This window comes from Macaca fascicularis, chromosome 7, assembly GCF_037993035.2.
Source record: "Macaca fascicularis isolate 582-1 chromosome 7, T2T-MFA8v1.1".
NCBI classification, from domain to species: Eukaryota; Metazoa; Chordata; class Mammalia; order Primates; family Cercopithecidae; genus Macaca; species Macaca fascicularis.
This window is the reverse complement of record NC_088381.1, coordinates 44,820,333-44,836,158: the sequence shown is the minus strand read 5'-3', so window position 1 is coordinate 44,836,158 and position 15,826 is coordinate 44,820,333. Positions and strand designations below refer to the sequence as shown.

Genomic DNA, 15,826 nt, shown 5'->3' with positions numbered 1-15,826 from the left:
TTATAGAACATCCAGACCAATGCCCTACCAAGCTAACTGCTTGTGGCCAGTAGACAACTCTACAGTGCTTCTGCACAATTCTGCTCACACCATGTCGTGTGCTTACCAAGAACCAGAGGTTTATTCTCAAACTTGCTTATGTTAGTTGCACTGGTAATTGTAATTACAAAACTGAATTAAATATTACAAAAACTGCTAAAACGCTGTAAAAAGAAAGTTGCTGTTTTCATGAAAACTAAGTTAAATGCTCTGGAAAAACCTGATAAAGCCAAGTTGCTTTTTAAAAAATGCCATTGAAGACAACTATAAAAGATTTTTCCCCATTCGCAACAGATTCTATACTCAAATTTTATCTTCATAAAAGCCTTTAAATCATCTTGCTATAATCTAAATCTGGGAAGTCATCAGTCTCAAAGAAAAGGCCTTGACCTACATCAAAGACTGGCAAATAAATATACATTAAAGCAAGATGTTTAACTTATGTATCTTTTTTTTTTTAATCAATTCACTACTGGTTTCAACTAGATTGGCTAAAAGGAGTATCTTAATCCATTCGGGCAGCTATAACAAAATACCTCAGACTGGATAATTTATAAACAACAGAAATTTATTTCTCACAGTTCTGGAAGCTGGGAAGTCCAAGACAAAGGCATCTGCAGATTTTGTGTCTGGTGAGGCCTGTTCCTCATAGACAGCACCTTTTAGCTGTGTCCTCACAGGGTGAAAGGGGGCAAACAAGTTCCTTGGAGCCTCTTTTATAAGAGCCGTTAATCTCATCCATAAGGACTGTGACATTACCTAATCACCTGCTAAAGGCCCCACCTCTTAATACTATTGCACTGGGAATTAGATTTCAACATATGAATTTGAGAGGGACACATTCAGACCACAGCAAGGACGTATTTTATCCTTCAGTAATCAAGTAGAACAACACTGAATTAGAACATTAGAAATAACACTCGTAGTCAGCTGGGTGCGGTGGCTCACACCTGTAATCCTAGCACTTTGGGAGGCTGAGGTTGGTGGACTGCTTTGAGATCAGAAGTTCAAGACAAGCCTGGCCAACATGGCGAAACTCCATCTCTACAAAAAATACACAAATGAGCCGGGCATGGTCATTCCTGCCTGTCGTCCCAGCTACTCAAGAGGCGAGGTGGGAGGATCGCTTGAGCCAGGAAGCTGACGTTGCAGTGAGCCAAGAACGTGCCACTGCACTCTAGCCTGGGCAACAGAGCAAGACCATCTCGGAAAATAAAATAAAATAAAATAACACTCATAGTCAATAATTATTATGCCTCATACCAATCAATGATAAATCTCTAATCAATAAATACATATGATGGGAACTTATTCAGATATACTGCCTAAGATCTTTAAAAACTTTAAAAACTTCAATAAATACATATGATGGGAACTTATTCAGATATACTGCCTAAGATCTTTAAAAACTTGAAAAGACATCACCTGAGAAGGTAAAATTTGACTTCAATCTGATATAAAGCAAACAAGATGAGTCACCATACTTTTAGATGACTACAGATGGCTGACTTAACAATTTTCCGACTTTACGGTGGTAGGAAAACAATAGGTGTTCAGTAGAAATTACTTCGAGTACCTACACAACCATTCTGTTGGTAACAAAACCATTCTGTTTTTCACTTCAGTACGATATTCAATAAATTACATGAGCTATTCAATACTTAATTATGAAACAGGACTTGTGTTAGATGTTATGTCGGCTAATGTAAGTGTTTTAGGCACATTTAAGGTAAGTTAAGCTAACCCATCATGTTTGGTAGGTTAAGTGTATTAAGTGCATTTCTGTCTTAGGATATTTTCAATTTATGATGGATTTACTAGGACATAACCAGAGTAGTATCTGTAGACCAAATGAATGAATGCAAAGCTGTCTGTTCTATACATGTTGGCCTTTGAAATAAGTAAAAATATTAAAAATATTTAAAAGCACTATGTTAAAAATGTATTTTCTATTTGAAAATTTACCTGAGTCAAGGAAGATATAAATAGCTAAACGAGTAACAAATATAAATCTATTAATAGATTTGTTTATACTTAAGTCTGATTCAAATCAAATACTGTATCCTAAAGAACTATTATTTTGTTCACCATGAAAGTATTCTGTTTTTGCCATTATGTTCTAACAAAGCCAATTTAAACAATAGCTATAAACAATATTATAAACTATTTTGAATGATTAGGTATTATTAAAAGATTGAGAGGAAATATCAAATAATTATCTTGTCCCTGAATGGACAAGATATTTTAATCCAAAATTATTTTTCCTTTATATTTTCATAATTATGTACATTTCATAGCTCATCAACACCAATATTGGCACACTAAGCAATAAGGTATTTCAAAAAACCCCTTAACACAGGTGCTCAACATACTATCAAAATTAAAATTTTCTTCCATTATTTATATGGATCCCTCATATATGCAGCTGCCGGGTTAAATAAGCTAGTGAGGGTCTCCTCTCCTTCAAAATGAATCCAGAAATACACACACACACACACACACACCCCCATAAATGACTAACAAATGGAACACCACAGAAGTATTTTTAAAGTTTATCTGTAAAGTAAGCACATAATTTCTGTGGATTCTACATCAAACACGACATTTTTGTAATTAGCGGAAAAAAATTGTAATTAAGTATATTAAATTTCAAAGACATCAATTAACCTAACAGATGACAGGATAGGGCAATAAGAGGAAGAATACCATTTTTCCCTACTCTATTTCCCATCCCTATCATAGCCACTGTTTGTAATGAGACAGTGTGGTATGGCTCAGCTGTGTTTGCAAGGTAAAATGGTTAAAATCCACTGAATTAAAATGAAATAAAAGATTCCATCTATTGCATTAAAACTAGTTGAAGAGCTAATAAATGTTTACTGAACAACAACCATGTAACAGGTTCATATCTAGCTATTATGGGGATTTATAGATAAATGCCTCAGAAGCCTTATCATTTTTAACAAAACAAAAACACTTAATAAGAGGTAAATTAAGTGTTATGACAGACTGGGCAACATGATGAGACCTCATCTCTACAAAAAATAAAAACAAAAATTAGCCAGGTGTGGTGGCACACACCTGTGGTCTCAACTACTTGGGAGGCTAAGGTGGGAAAACTGCATGAGCCTGGGAGGTTAAGGCCACAGCAAACCAAGATCTCACCACCGCATTCTAGCCTGGGTGACAGAGCGAGATCTGTCTCAAAAAATAAATAAACAAACAAACAAACAAATAAATAATGATAATAAAATATTCAAGTTGGGTGTGGTGAGAATGAGGCCAAGGTGAGAAGATCACTTGAGTCTAGGAGTTCAAGACCAGCCTGGGCGACACGATGAGACCCTGTCTCTACTAAATATACTAAAATTAGCCAGGTATAGTGGCACACGTCTGTAGTCTCAGCTACCGGGGAGGCTGAGGTGGGAGAATTGTTTCAGCCCGAAAGACAGAGGTTGCAGTGAGCTGAGATTGCACCACTGTGCTCCAGCCTGGGCAACAGAGCAAGACCCTGTCTCAAATAATAAAATAAAATAAAATAAAATAAAATTTTAAAAATAAATGTTATGAGGCCGGGAGCAGTGGCTCACACCTGTAATCCTAGAACTTTGGGAGGCAGAGGTGGGCGGATCAACTAAGGAGTTCAAGACCAGCCTGGCCAGCATGGTGAAACCCTATCTCTACTAAAAATAAAAAATTAGCTGGGCATGGTAGCACGTGCCTGTACGTCCCAGCCACATGGGAGGATGAGGCATGAGAATCGCTTCAACCCAGTGGGGCGGAGGTTGCAGTGAGCCCAGATTGTGCCACTGCACTCCAGCCTGGGCTACAGAGTGGGGCTCTGTTTCAAAAAATTAAAAATAAAAATAAAAAATAAATGTTATGAGAGCATGTGGAGAAAGTGAAATTGATTCTGGCTGTGGAAGAAATATACAGATGAAAGGAGGAAATCCTAGAAAGATAAATGAAAAAGGTTAAAGAAAAAGAGCATCTGAAATAAGCCTCATAGAAAAAAACAGAATTGAGATAATGACAGGCAAAAGTAAACAATAAATTAAATATCTTACTTTACAACAACCTTTTACTTCACCTCTCAATTCTTACAGTTAATTATGGACAATGAAAAGAATACTTTAATTATGGCTCCAAAATAAAGGCCTTAGAATTATTTTTAATTGATTTAAAGAAATAACAAAATGATTGTAAGAATGAACGAGAATTATCTAAAAAAATGGGAATTATCAGAACTACTGTTTCCATTTTAGTTAGAAATACAAACCATGCATGAAAACATTCAGTTTACATTTGAACATCTTAAAATTTCTTTAAATCTGGTGCTTAAGACCACAACAGAAGGGAAAAAATGAAAAACTAAATGTGCCTGTCCCATTCTGGACTCAGTGATAGCTGTGATTAACTAGCCAGCTGGTGTTCGAAACTATGTTCTTAAAAACTTGATTTTAAATGTATGTATGTTTAGAAAGAAAGAGAATGCTGGAAGCTATTAAATTTTTCAGAAAACATGGTTTTCTAAAAGATTTAAAACAAATGAACCACTGGCAAAAATAATCATTTAGGAAACTAAGTTCTGTGACAAATGTAGCCACTTCATTTACAGAAAAAGTCTTAATAATGTTAAAGAATCTGTAAAAACAGAGCCTTAAAATATACTCAGTCTAAATAAACCCTGAAGACTAATTACATAAAATCTTTTTTCAATAAATATTTTTCACATTCACTAAGCATTCCCCTGCAACAAATATTTATTGAGCCAATAAACTTCCACAGATTACTTTCTGGTGAGATCTTTTTATGCATATTCAAATTGGTCTGTTTTTAATTCTATAACAATGAGATACTGAAAATCTATTTACATACCACTAAGCAATTCTACACCACCTATTCATTTGGTGACTTTCTGTGAATACATACCACAAACAGCAGATTTATTCATGGAAACTGGCATTCAAATCAAATTATCCGTCAATTATTGTTATTTGTGACAGTTATGTTCTATAAAATCACCACAAACACTGAATTTGTGAATATATAATTGCTGCTACTAGGGGAAGTATAAGGTTAGGTTCCTGCAAGCCCCTGGTCACAACGTTTTCATCAACTGATCAATACATAACACATATGTACACATACATATATGTACACATACAGACCATATATAGAGATATAGATAGATACAGATATGGCCTTTAATTTAAAATGGGAGATAGATATATATATATATCAGACAGACAAGAAAAGATGCTTATGATATATTATTAAGGGGAAAAAAGGGAAGTTAAACAATACTATGTATATGATTCCTTCTGTAAAAAAACAAGAAACAACTTGCTTGTACTATATATGCATACACACTAAACAGCTAACAAGGAAGGGACTTTGGCAATTCCATTTTTTACAATGAGCATGTATCAGTTTTATAAGCATACAGTAGATTCTCAAAAAATGTTTTCTTATTATGGCCACTTAAAAAATGAAATAATGTGATACAAAACTCATGTTGTTTCAAATGATTCCTATAATCTTCATGTACTCAGGTAAATTCTGCTACATATAATTAAGAACAAACACCTCATATTTCAAAGATAGAATTTCAGTAAAACATTTTCAAAATGTTCTCAAAAATTCGCAAAAAATGTTCTCAACACTTGCCAATCCCCCAAACTGAAACATTCAATGATTTGTAACAGGGATTCACAAGCTTTCACTATACGGGTAAATATTTTGCGCTTTGCGGGCACAGATGGTCTCTGTACATATTCTTTGTTTTTCTTTCTTTCTTTTTTTTTTTTTAATAACTCTTTAGGAATATTTTTCAGATTTCTTAGCTCAGAATCACACAAAAACAGGTCACAGACTGGATTTAGCTTGCCAGCCATAGTATGCCAACAAACCAGCATTTAGAAGTCTGATATTTTAAATATATTACACCAAAGGCGTCAGAGGTCACAACAGTTGAGTTTTATTCTACATTAAGTAAATAAGGTAGCATTATACCAATTAAAATTACAAGTTAATATATTGAATTCTATATGCTAGACTACAAATCAAATGATGTAACAACACAGCAAAATAAATTTCAAGCATTTATATTATATAACTGTAATCAAGAGTGTGCATGTGCATGCTTATAAAGCATGCACTTCTCCACTTGAAAAAAATCAGCTGAAATTTAACTACCACACACATCAAAGCTCAAGTCTCCTTTTACAATCATTAAAACCATTCACTCATTTAAATAATCAAAACTAGTAAGTGACTTGTTTTAGAGATCATCAATCCCTGAAAATTAAGAACTAATCAGAGACTTGTAGTGACTTACTCGCTTTTAATTTTCTAATTTATAAGAGATATTGTAAAATAGTAATCAATCTTCTAAAAGACTCCTCTTTGGAAGTTTATATTCTTGAAACTTTTTAATATTTACTGTGTCAGTAACCATCAATATACTACCTTTTTTCCTCTGAAAGATAGCTTTTATATATTTGATTTTATCTAAATTTGAAAGATCTTCATTATTATCCAGCTGTTACTATCAAATGAAAATTTCATTATGAATAATAAACTGGGTCAAAGTAAAAGTCTAAAATGAAAATTCATCCTGCAAAAGTAACCAAATACCATCATACAATAATCTTACCTAGACTGGTGGGTTTTATCAGTTCATCCAGTAAATCATAAAATGGTAATTTTTGAAGTTTTATATCCGGATGGACTGGGTGAAGAGCTGATGTAAGATGTGGGAGTTCCAGTTCATGTTTAGGTCCCAGAAGAGAAACAGGGAGTAATGGCGATGATGCAGGGTGACCATCGTAAGTGAGCTGTGGAATGGTAGATGGAGACAAAGTTGCTGGCATAGGACTTGAATGTACGTTGGGGATGGACAAGTCTGCAGGCGTCATGATTTTCTGCGGGAACCGCCGCCTATAGAGTTCCTTAATTTTCATTTGTACAGCAGGACTACAGCCAGCCTTTAGCAAATGCAGGGCTTTTGTGAGAAGTTCGTGTTTGCGTCCGTGCTTGTTCCTCCCAGCGTAGCCCAACAGTACTTGGAGTTCAGAAACTCTAAGGCTCATAACCATTTGCTTAGAGAAAAAACAAAATGTAAAACATTAGTATTCCAATAACATAATTTACACTATTAAATGACACTTTATTATAACCCCCTTCCTATGGTTTACTTAAGTAAATAAATGCCAGTTCACTTATAATCCTAATTATTTCAAACTTCAAATTTAATCATTTAACATAAGTAACCAAAAAAATTTAAAATTATTATTCATAAATTGACTTCTACCCTTGGTTATAAGAGATATAGGATAAACTATACACCAGGGAAAACCACACCTCACTTTATTCCACTGTTTTGATGAAACTGTCAGGTATTTATCAAGCACTTATTGAGTCTCCAGGAGAATGTCGAATGCTATGTAGACGGTAAAACATAATGATGTGCCCTCAAGAATATTTTGTTTTCTTGGGGAAAATTATAAGTATATATGAAACAACAAACAGTCCACCTCAAACACCAGATGTAGCCAGGATATCAATAGCTATTATCAAGTGTTACATTCTATACTAACTCTGGAATTTGTAGACTTAAGTTATACCTTTTGTGACCAATTATATATCAGATACTCGATTTGATATTTTCATATGGAATGTCATAATCTTTACAACTCCCCAGGGCATTATCCTGCCTGATTTACATATGAGGAGACAAGTTCAGAAAGGTTAGATAATTTATAAAGCCATAAAGCTACTAAGGAGTACTCAGGATTCAAACCCAGATATGTCTGATTCTAAAGCCCATGCTCTTTCCACTAAACAATTAGGAAAAAGACAGAGCTGCACTCATATTACTGACTCTCACTTAACTTGCATGGCCAAGTTAGAAGTCCAGCAATCCAATTCATATGCCATAATGTATGAGGCTGCAGTAAAGAAATCTATTTAACTTTGTTTACCTATATTCACAAACTTATTTGGTCACTGTTTCTCCTTTTTCCCCACCTACTAATAGGAAATGCCCATCTAATACCAATCCTCCCATTTTAAAGTGGTGGAAAATGGAATCCAAAGAGAAGAAATCACTTACCCAAGATCACACAGCTATTAGCAGAATCCTAAAAGACTGCATCACCACTGACAGGGAGTATTAGGATAAAAAGACACATGTAAGCTTACCATTTGCTATTTCCCCAACTGATTCCTTCACCTCATACCAAATACACAAAAGCTATGCTGCCTTCCCTAACTCACCACCACTCACGATGATGACACCAGCCAATTCTTTGTAAGTGGCAAAACTATTAAGCAAAAACTAAAATACTGAGGAGAAAAGTATATAAAGAGCTTTATAAGCAACATAGCTGGTTAATCAAAGAAATACAAGTCCTTCCTCTACTTCTCTGGCTTGGAAAACTCTTTCCTCAAGGTTCAGCTTTTGTTAGCCTTTGCCCATTAGACCTCGTAGGATGATTTTTACTCTATTTTTACTGGCCACTTTTCGTATCTGTATTTTAGCATTTATCTTGCTTTACTGTAATTTTCTGTTTACACAAGTGATTCTATAACCAACCCAGGGTTCTCCATGGTACACAACCACATTACCCTCAGCTTCTAAGACTAGGGCCTTATAGTGGAAACTCTTCAAATGCCTGCACAATGAATGAATGAATGAACAAACAAATGAACAAACAAGAAAGGAGACCAGAAGAAAGGGTGGGAGGTAGCATCTAGAGTGATAACTTATCCAAATGAACGCTCAAATTCATGTTCTGTAGAGGCATACAAAGATATAATGTAAACCTTAAAAACAAATGCTACCCAAATCTTAGAAATGTTTCTCTTTTTAGATGTTATCAAAGATTGTAAATAATTACTAACTATAATATCAGCAGGATATCAATTTCTCCCTACTCACCAAAAGAGTACAAAATACTTCTAAAGACTTTTATTATTTAAAAAGGAACAGGGACTTCAAACAGAAATGTACTATTAATAAGTAAACTGCTTTTAAATAAATAACATGAAACTTCAAGGATTAGAGGTTAAAAATAAATTTAAGTTGGCATGGGTCAAATGTACTGCATTTTACAGGGAAAAAAGGTACAAATTTTAAAGAGAACTATTTCAACTCCATTATCCTAAATCAAAAACAAACCAGCAAAACTCAGTGACTACTGTAAACTCTGCATTGACGGCAGCTTTTGACTTTATTCTACAGCTACAAAGATTTAGATGCAATGCAGATATATTATTTTCCTATTTTTGTAGAAGAAATGTTGACATTTCTCATATAATCTCTTGCTTGACGATCCAAAAAAAGCTTATGACACAACAATAAACTTGAGAGCCCCTCAATTATATTTTTTCTCTCTCTGAAACAAAGCATAGCAGCAGCAATAACAATACTTGGTACATAGTAGGTACTCAAATAGTAGCTGCGATCAGCAAGCCAAGCTTTTTAGTTTTGTTTGTTAAGAGACAGGATCTTGCTATGTTGCCCAGACTGTTCAAACGTCTAGGCTCAGGTGATCCTGCCTCGGTCTCCTGAGTAACTGGGTGTTTTTGGGTTTTTTACAGGATTCATCATCAATTGTCATAATTATCAGGCAGGTACTGTTCTCGCTTTTCAGGTGGGAAAATAAGACTTAGGTGAAGAAACTTGTTGAATGTCATGCAACTGGTTCTACTCCTACTGTGCTTTCTTTCACGCTATAGTATGCTGACTTTAAGAGGACACGAACCACATGCCTTTTAACTGGAAAACAGAAAAACCTATTTGAAGATTAATTTATTTAACTCAATCTCCATTTATGTAACTCAATCTCCATTTCAAGCTTCAACATTTTGGCTTTTAAAAACAGGTGATTAAGATAAGAAAAGAATGTGTGTGGATTCAAATTAACCATTGCAACCTATAATCAGATATAATGAAAAATCAGGTGGTATCTATTGCTATTATTGGAACAGCTGTTGCATACTCTTAAGGACTGTGATAAGCATGCAGTATTTTTAAAAATGAAATAAAAGAAGCGGGCGGGAAACACTGAAGCATCTTTCAACAGAAAAGCTGCAAAGAAGCATAAAGCAGTCAATTCACAATGAAAAGTGTTGACAACACTGAAGAAAACTAAACACTAATACATTTGAGATGTTGAAATGAAATATATTTTAATCTGAATTTATTTAAGGTGTTTAAAAATCTCCATTTGTTAGCACTACAACAAAATGAATATTTACAAGTAAGGATTACATCAACCACTAGTACTATTAGAAATCATTACTTCCTCAGCAATTTCATAGCATTCTGCTGACTCTACGTCCGCAATTGATAGAGTTCTCAGAATCCTAGGGGATTTAGAATGCCTCAGAACGGTATATATTTTGAACACAAGAGCATTCTGTAAGGAGCAACCTCTTAAAACTAATTTTTTTAATCTGACAGACATGAACACAATTTAAAAAACCAAAAAGTTGTACAAGAAAAACAGCAGTTCCTTCCCCCCTTTAACATACCCCACAATTTTCAAATCCCTGAGGCAACCACTTTCAAGTCTTTTTAGCTAGTTCTTCTGGCATTTTTTTCTCTATATTCTATGTAGTAGGTCTATGCAGCTGTTTAATTTTTTCTTTGAGGACTTTACTGACTTTCTATTATAAAATACAATGGTTTAGTTCTGTTACATCTTTTCTCCCTCATCTTTCCATCATAATTTTTGGTTGAACCAATTGTCAGTACTTACATTATTACTATGGCTGTAAATAATATTCACAGCTGAGTCAAAAGTACATCATGATTACTCTTCCTTTTCTGTATAACTTTCCTTTCCTTACAGTTAATAATTACACGATTTTTCCATTTGCTTAGGTTTCTAGGTACCTACTGCTAATTCATCTGCAAACAGCTAAAAGTATTAACTTTCTTCTCAATATATTCAAATATATCAGGTAAATCAGTTTTAATTTCTTTCCTGTAGCCCTCCACCGTGTTCCAATTTGGACTGTAGGCTCTCTAGGCCTGGTACACAATTATGGTCATGGAATTTCCCTTTAGCTTATCCTGGGAATTCCCTTGTCTCTCTTTTATACTGGATCCCGTTTCCTTATCCCACTACTTCCCCTTTCTCGGTTTTCTCTTTTTTTGTGGGGTATTTCCTCCAGCAGCTTTCTGAGAAAGGGGGCACGATGTTTTTATTCCTTGCATTGTATTTTTAAAATCTTCATTTACCCTTACTACTGAGTTTGGCTCAGTACAGAGTTCTGGGCAGGAAATCATGTTCTGTCAATATTTTGAAGGCCTTTCCTTATTGTTTTCTGGCTTCCAGTGTTAAGAAGCCTAGTACCAATCTGACCCATAATCCTTCATGGTCAACTATATATGCCCATCTGGAATCACAGAAGCTTGTCTTAATGTGTTCTGAAATTTTACAATGTTGTGCCTTGGGGTTGGTCTTTTCTTTTTTTTAACTGCATAAACTGATAACTGTCAAGTCTTTTAAACTTAGAGATGTATGTCCTTCAGTTCTGGGAAGTTTTCTTACAATAATCTTCCTTCCATGTCTTTGCATTCTCTTTCTTATATACTTATTATTCAGACACTGGTCTTCCTAGACTGATTATCTAATTTTCCTTTACTCTGTTTTCTTTTTCCTTGTGCATTTTTACATCTCTTGTGTTTTAGCTCTATCTTCTGGGATTTTCCTCAATTTTATCTCCTAACACTTATATTAAATTTTTAATTTCCATGAACTCTTAATTTTCTGTATATTTCTCTTTTCTTTTTCCTCTACATTTTGTTATTTTTCTTTTTTGAGAATATAAATTGGGTGTTGATGTTGTTTTCTTCTTCTCCCTACATTGGTCTCTGTCTTTCATGCCGGAAGCTTTCCTTAAATGAGAGGCAATCCTGGGCTGTGCATACATATTTAAGAGTAAGATACGGCCGGGCGCGGTGGCTCAAGCCTGTAATTCCAGCACTTTGGGAGGCCGAGACGGGTGGATCACAAGGTCAGGAGATCGAGACCATCCTGGCTAACCCGGTGAAACCCCGTCTCTACTAAAAAATACAAAAAACTAGCCGGGCGAGGTGGCGGGCGCCTGTAATCCCTGCTACTCGGGAGGCTGAGGCAGGAGAATGGCGTAAACCCGGGAGGCGGAGCTTGCAGTGAGCTGAGATCCGGCCACTGCACTCTAGCCTGGGCGACAGAGCGAGACTTCGTCTCAAAAAAAAAAAAAAAAAAAAAAAAGAGTAAGATACTAAAAAGATGATTGGAAAATCTATGTGAGTGAGCAGACCAGGGTACTTCATCTAGAATAACTGAGCAATAACCTGGCTATTTTGTTTGGATTCCCTTTGCTTCCTTTTGTCTGATCACTTTTGACAGAGAGGAACAATCCAATCTCCTGCTTTGGCAGTATAAGGCTGGCTTCTAGTGTTCTAAGGGCAGAGTAGTGGGGAATGGGAAGTCCTCACCATTCAAGACAATAATATTTTACTCAATCCCTTTTTCGGATATGTAAAACTTTGCAAAAACATACATACATATGTATGCAAACTCTGTCCCAACTACACAGAGGCAGGGGCCATGTTTTGAGAAAGATAAATACAATAATACTCAAAAAATGTTAAAAAGCAAACAGGCTTTTGCAACTGAACAGAAAGTGCTGGTTTTATTGTATCATTAGCTGTGACCTTCCATTATTGAAGGTTATGTCTACACTGTGGATAAGAATTAGGTATTTCTTGTTGAACAACATAATTACTCTTGTTCACACATCCCACTGCAGTGGTTTACGGGATTAGTCATAAAGCAGACTCTATATTATGAGTCTTTATCTGGTATCAATTTATAATGAATTGTAAACCAGAATGAATTCTGAAGACAGACAAAATAGGCATTTAATAATGTCATAATATTTCATTTATACTTTTGCCTTTTATCCACAAAAGCAAATGAATAATCACAAATTCTATAACTGCACACATTAAATCTTGCACACAACAAAAGTATTTTATTATTTTCAGATTCTTCATTTAATGGGGCTTACTTTTGGATGACTACTAAATCTCCTCATTAGAAATTCTTAATAAGCAGCTATTAGCAATCTGTCAACAACGCCTCATTAAAGCAGAAAACCTAGTTAGACAGTTTCTATTCAAAGCAGCAAATCAGGTTGGTTACATACTTCTCCATAATCTTGTTTCACCTAATTTCTCATCTTTTATTTATTTCACAGCATAAGATAACTGGAAAATGACCGGTAGTGCCTAGTCCTCTAGTTATCTTCCACCTCTCCAGGTCCATCTTATTGGCTGCACTGAGGTCCCACAAAGTGACAAAATATTGCAATTATACATAAATAGAGATTCCATTCTCCTTTAAACAAAGTATAAACACCGTTGAAATGGTGCACCATGGCTTCAATTTTTGTTAGATAATTTAAACATCATCCTTATTTACGTACTACCACATTTCACGAAACTTTTATCCTTAAAAAAGTTCCTTCTGGACGATAACCTGAACAACGACGACGACGACAAAAACATTAAAAAATACAGGCCCACGTCTGTAATCCCAGCACTTTGGGAGGCCAAGGCGGGCAGATCACTTGAAGTCAGGAGTTCAAGACCAGTCTGAGCAACATAGTGAAACCCTCTCTCTACTAAAAATACAAAATTAGCCGGGCATGGTGGCAAATGCCTGTTAATACCAGCTACTTGGGAGGCTGAGGCAGGAGAATCGCTTGAGCCCAGGAGGTGGAGGTTGCAGTGAGCTGAGATCGCACCACTGTATTCCAGCCTGGGCAACAAGAGCAAAACTCCGCCTCAAAAAATAAAAATAAAAATAACAAATCCAACTCAGAACATTGTAACATTGGAGTATAATATTTTTCCTAAAAAGAAAAAGTTTAGGCCAGGTGTGGTGCCTCACACCTGTAATCCTAGCACTGTGGGAGGCTGAGGCAGGAGGATCACTTGAGCCCAGGAGTTTGACTAGCCTGGGCAACACAGCAAGACCTCATCTGTACTTAAAAAAAAAAAAAAAATTAGCCAGGCCCATTGGTGGCACACACCTACAGACCCAGCAATTCAGGAGGCTGAAGCAGCAGGATCCCTTGAGCCCAGGAGTTCGAGGCTGTGGTAAGCTGTGATCACACCACTGAACTCCAGTCTAGGCAACAGAGTGAGACACTGTCTCAAAAAGAAAAAAGGAAAAAAAATTTTTAAGGACTTAGTTTAATTTTAAAATTTAGAGTGTAAATTCCTAACACATTGCCAAACTTCTTACGCAGAGGTGGGAAAATATGGCTCTTATTTAAGAAAAAGGCTGCTCTGAACACAGATGTTCAATAAATGCTTTTTGGATCCATGCACAGGCCCTAAATGAGTATGCATAGGAAGAGAAGAAAGGAACAACGAATACATAGAAATAAACTAGTCTTCAGAAACACGCGTAATCATCATATTAATTCAATTCTCAAAGGTTACTGAATACCTAAAATATGCTGAGTAAATGTACAATACAATATAATGGTACTGGCATATACAGAATTTGGATTCATGGCCACTAATTTACCAAATTACAATCTTACAGGTTCTGCTTTCTCACTTCAAAAAAAAAAAAAAAAAAAAAAAAAAATGAGGGATTAACTAGAAGTTCTCAGGGTTCCTTAAAATTTCAGAATTCAACATTGTAACTGTATTAAATGAAATTTTCTTCTCATTCTTCTACTCTTCTATAGTTGAAGAAATACAATCCATATAGTTAGTGAAATCTTTCTATATTAGCAATGTTTTCAACCATAACTTTTAGTGTCATTTACATGAGTTGACAGAGTAAAAATGACAAAACATAATATATATTAAATACTTATAATGTACCAGTAACATACTAATAAGCATGATTATCTTATTTAATCCTCACATGAACCCACAAGACAGAGTATTATTATTCTCACTGTATAGATAAGAAAACTGACATTACATCTAAAATCACACAGTGAATACGTGATGGAGATAGGGCTCAAATGTGACCTGACTCCAGAGCTCACAACTAACTAATACAACGTCTTATCACAAGCTCAGCCAGGGCTGAGTATATGTTAAACTGAGACATATACTGAGTATATGTTAAACTGAGAGACAGGAAATGGGTGACGGGGGCACTAAATGACAGTCAAGGAATTCATACAGTATAATGTGAGCAGGCAGTGGAATACATGCATATTTTAGAGGCAGTAAAGATGTAACTGAAATAGTGCTTAAGGAAGTTACTGAAGTAACCACCAATAGGATGGCTGAAATAAGAAAAATACTAAGAAATAAACCTTCTAGCTAAAAGATACGGCAACGAGCAGGATTTATCTACATGTAAGGTAAGAAGGAACTGTGCAGTGGAAATATAGGAGACAGGACCAAGAAATACTGCAAAGAGACACTACAGGCCATGTTCAATATTCTACAAACAGGTAGGTCTTTTAAAAATTAGACTGTACTTGATCATGAGAACAATATCATTCACTTTTCAAATAAAATCTAGAATTTAAAAATACTAAGTAGGGCTTTAAGAAGTTTTAAGTCTATTAAATTCTAAAAGATGATTATTCTTTCCTAACTGTCCCCTTACCAAAACAAACAAAACACTGCATTTGCAATTAGATGATCTAAGTTTCAGATAAAACAAAAGGCAATGAAAGAAACAGTATACCCTATCTGAGAGAAAGCTGAAAAGCCTAAAAGAAGAAACATGTATTAACAAAA

The 15,826-nt window shown here is 35.2% G+C and overlaps 1 protein-coding gene across 4 annotated transcripts in view; it reads right to left on the bottom strand.

Annotated features, from left to right (window-relative positions):
• The window catches only part of PIAS1 (protein inhibitor of activated STAT 1), a 140,751-nt gene that overhangs the window by 101,762 nt on the left and 23,163 nt on the right, over positions 1 to 15,826 (bottom strand). For all 4 annotated transcript variants that reach the window (XM_065548108.2, XM_045395639.3, XM_073996123.1 and 1 more), the window contains exon 2: positions 6,698 to 7,142. In XM_065548108.2, the coding sequence (XP_065404180.1) occupies positions 6,698 to 7,142 (445 nt within the window). The remainder of the gene's footprint in view (positions 1 to 6,697; positions 7,143 to 15,826) is intronic.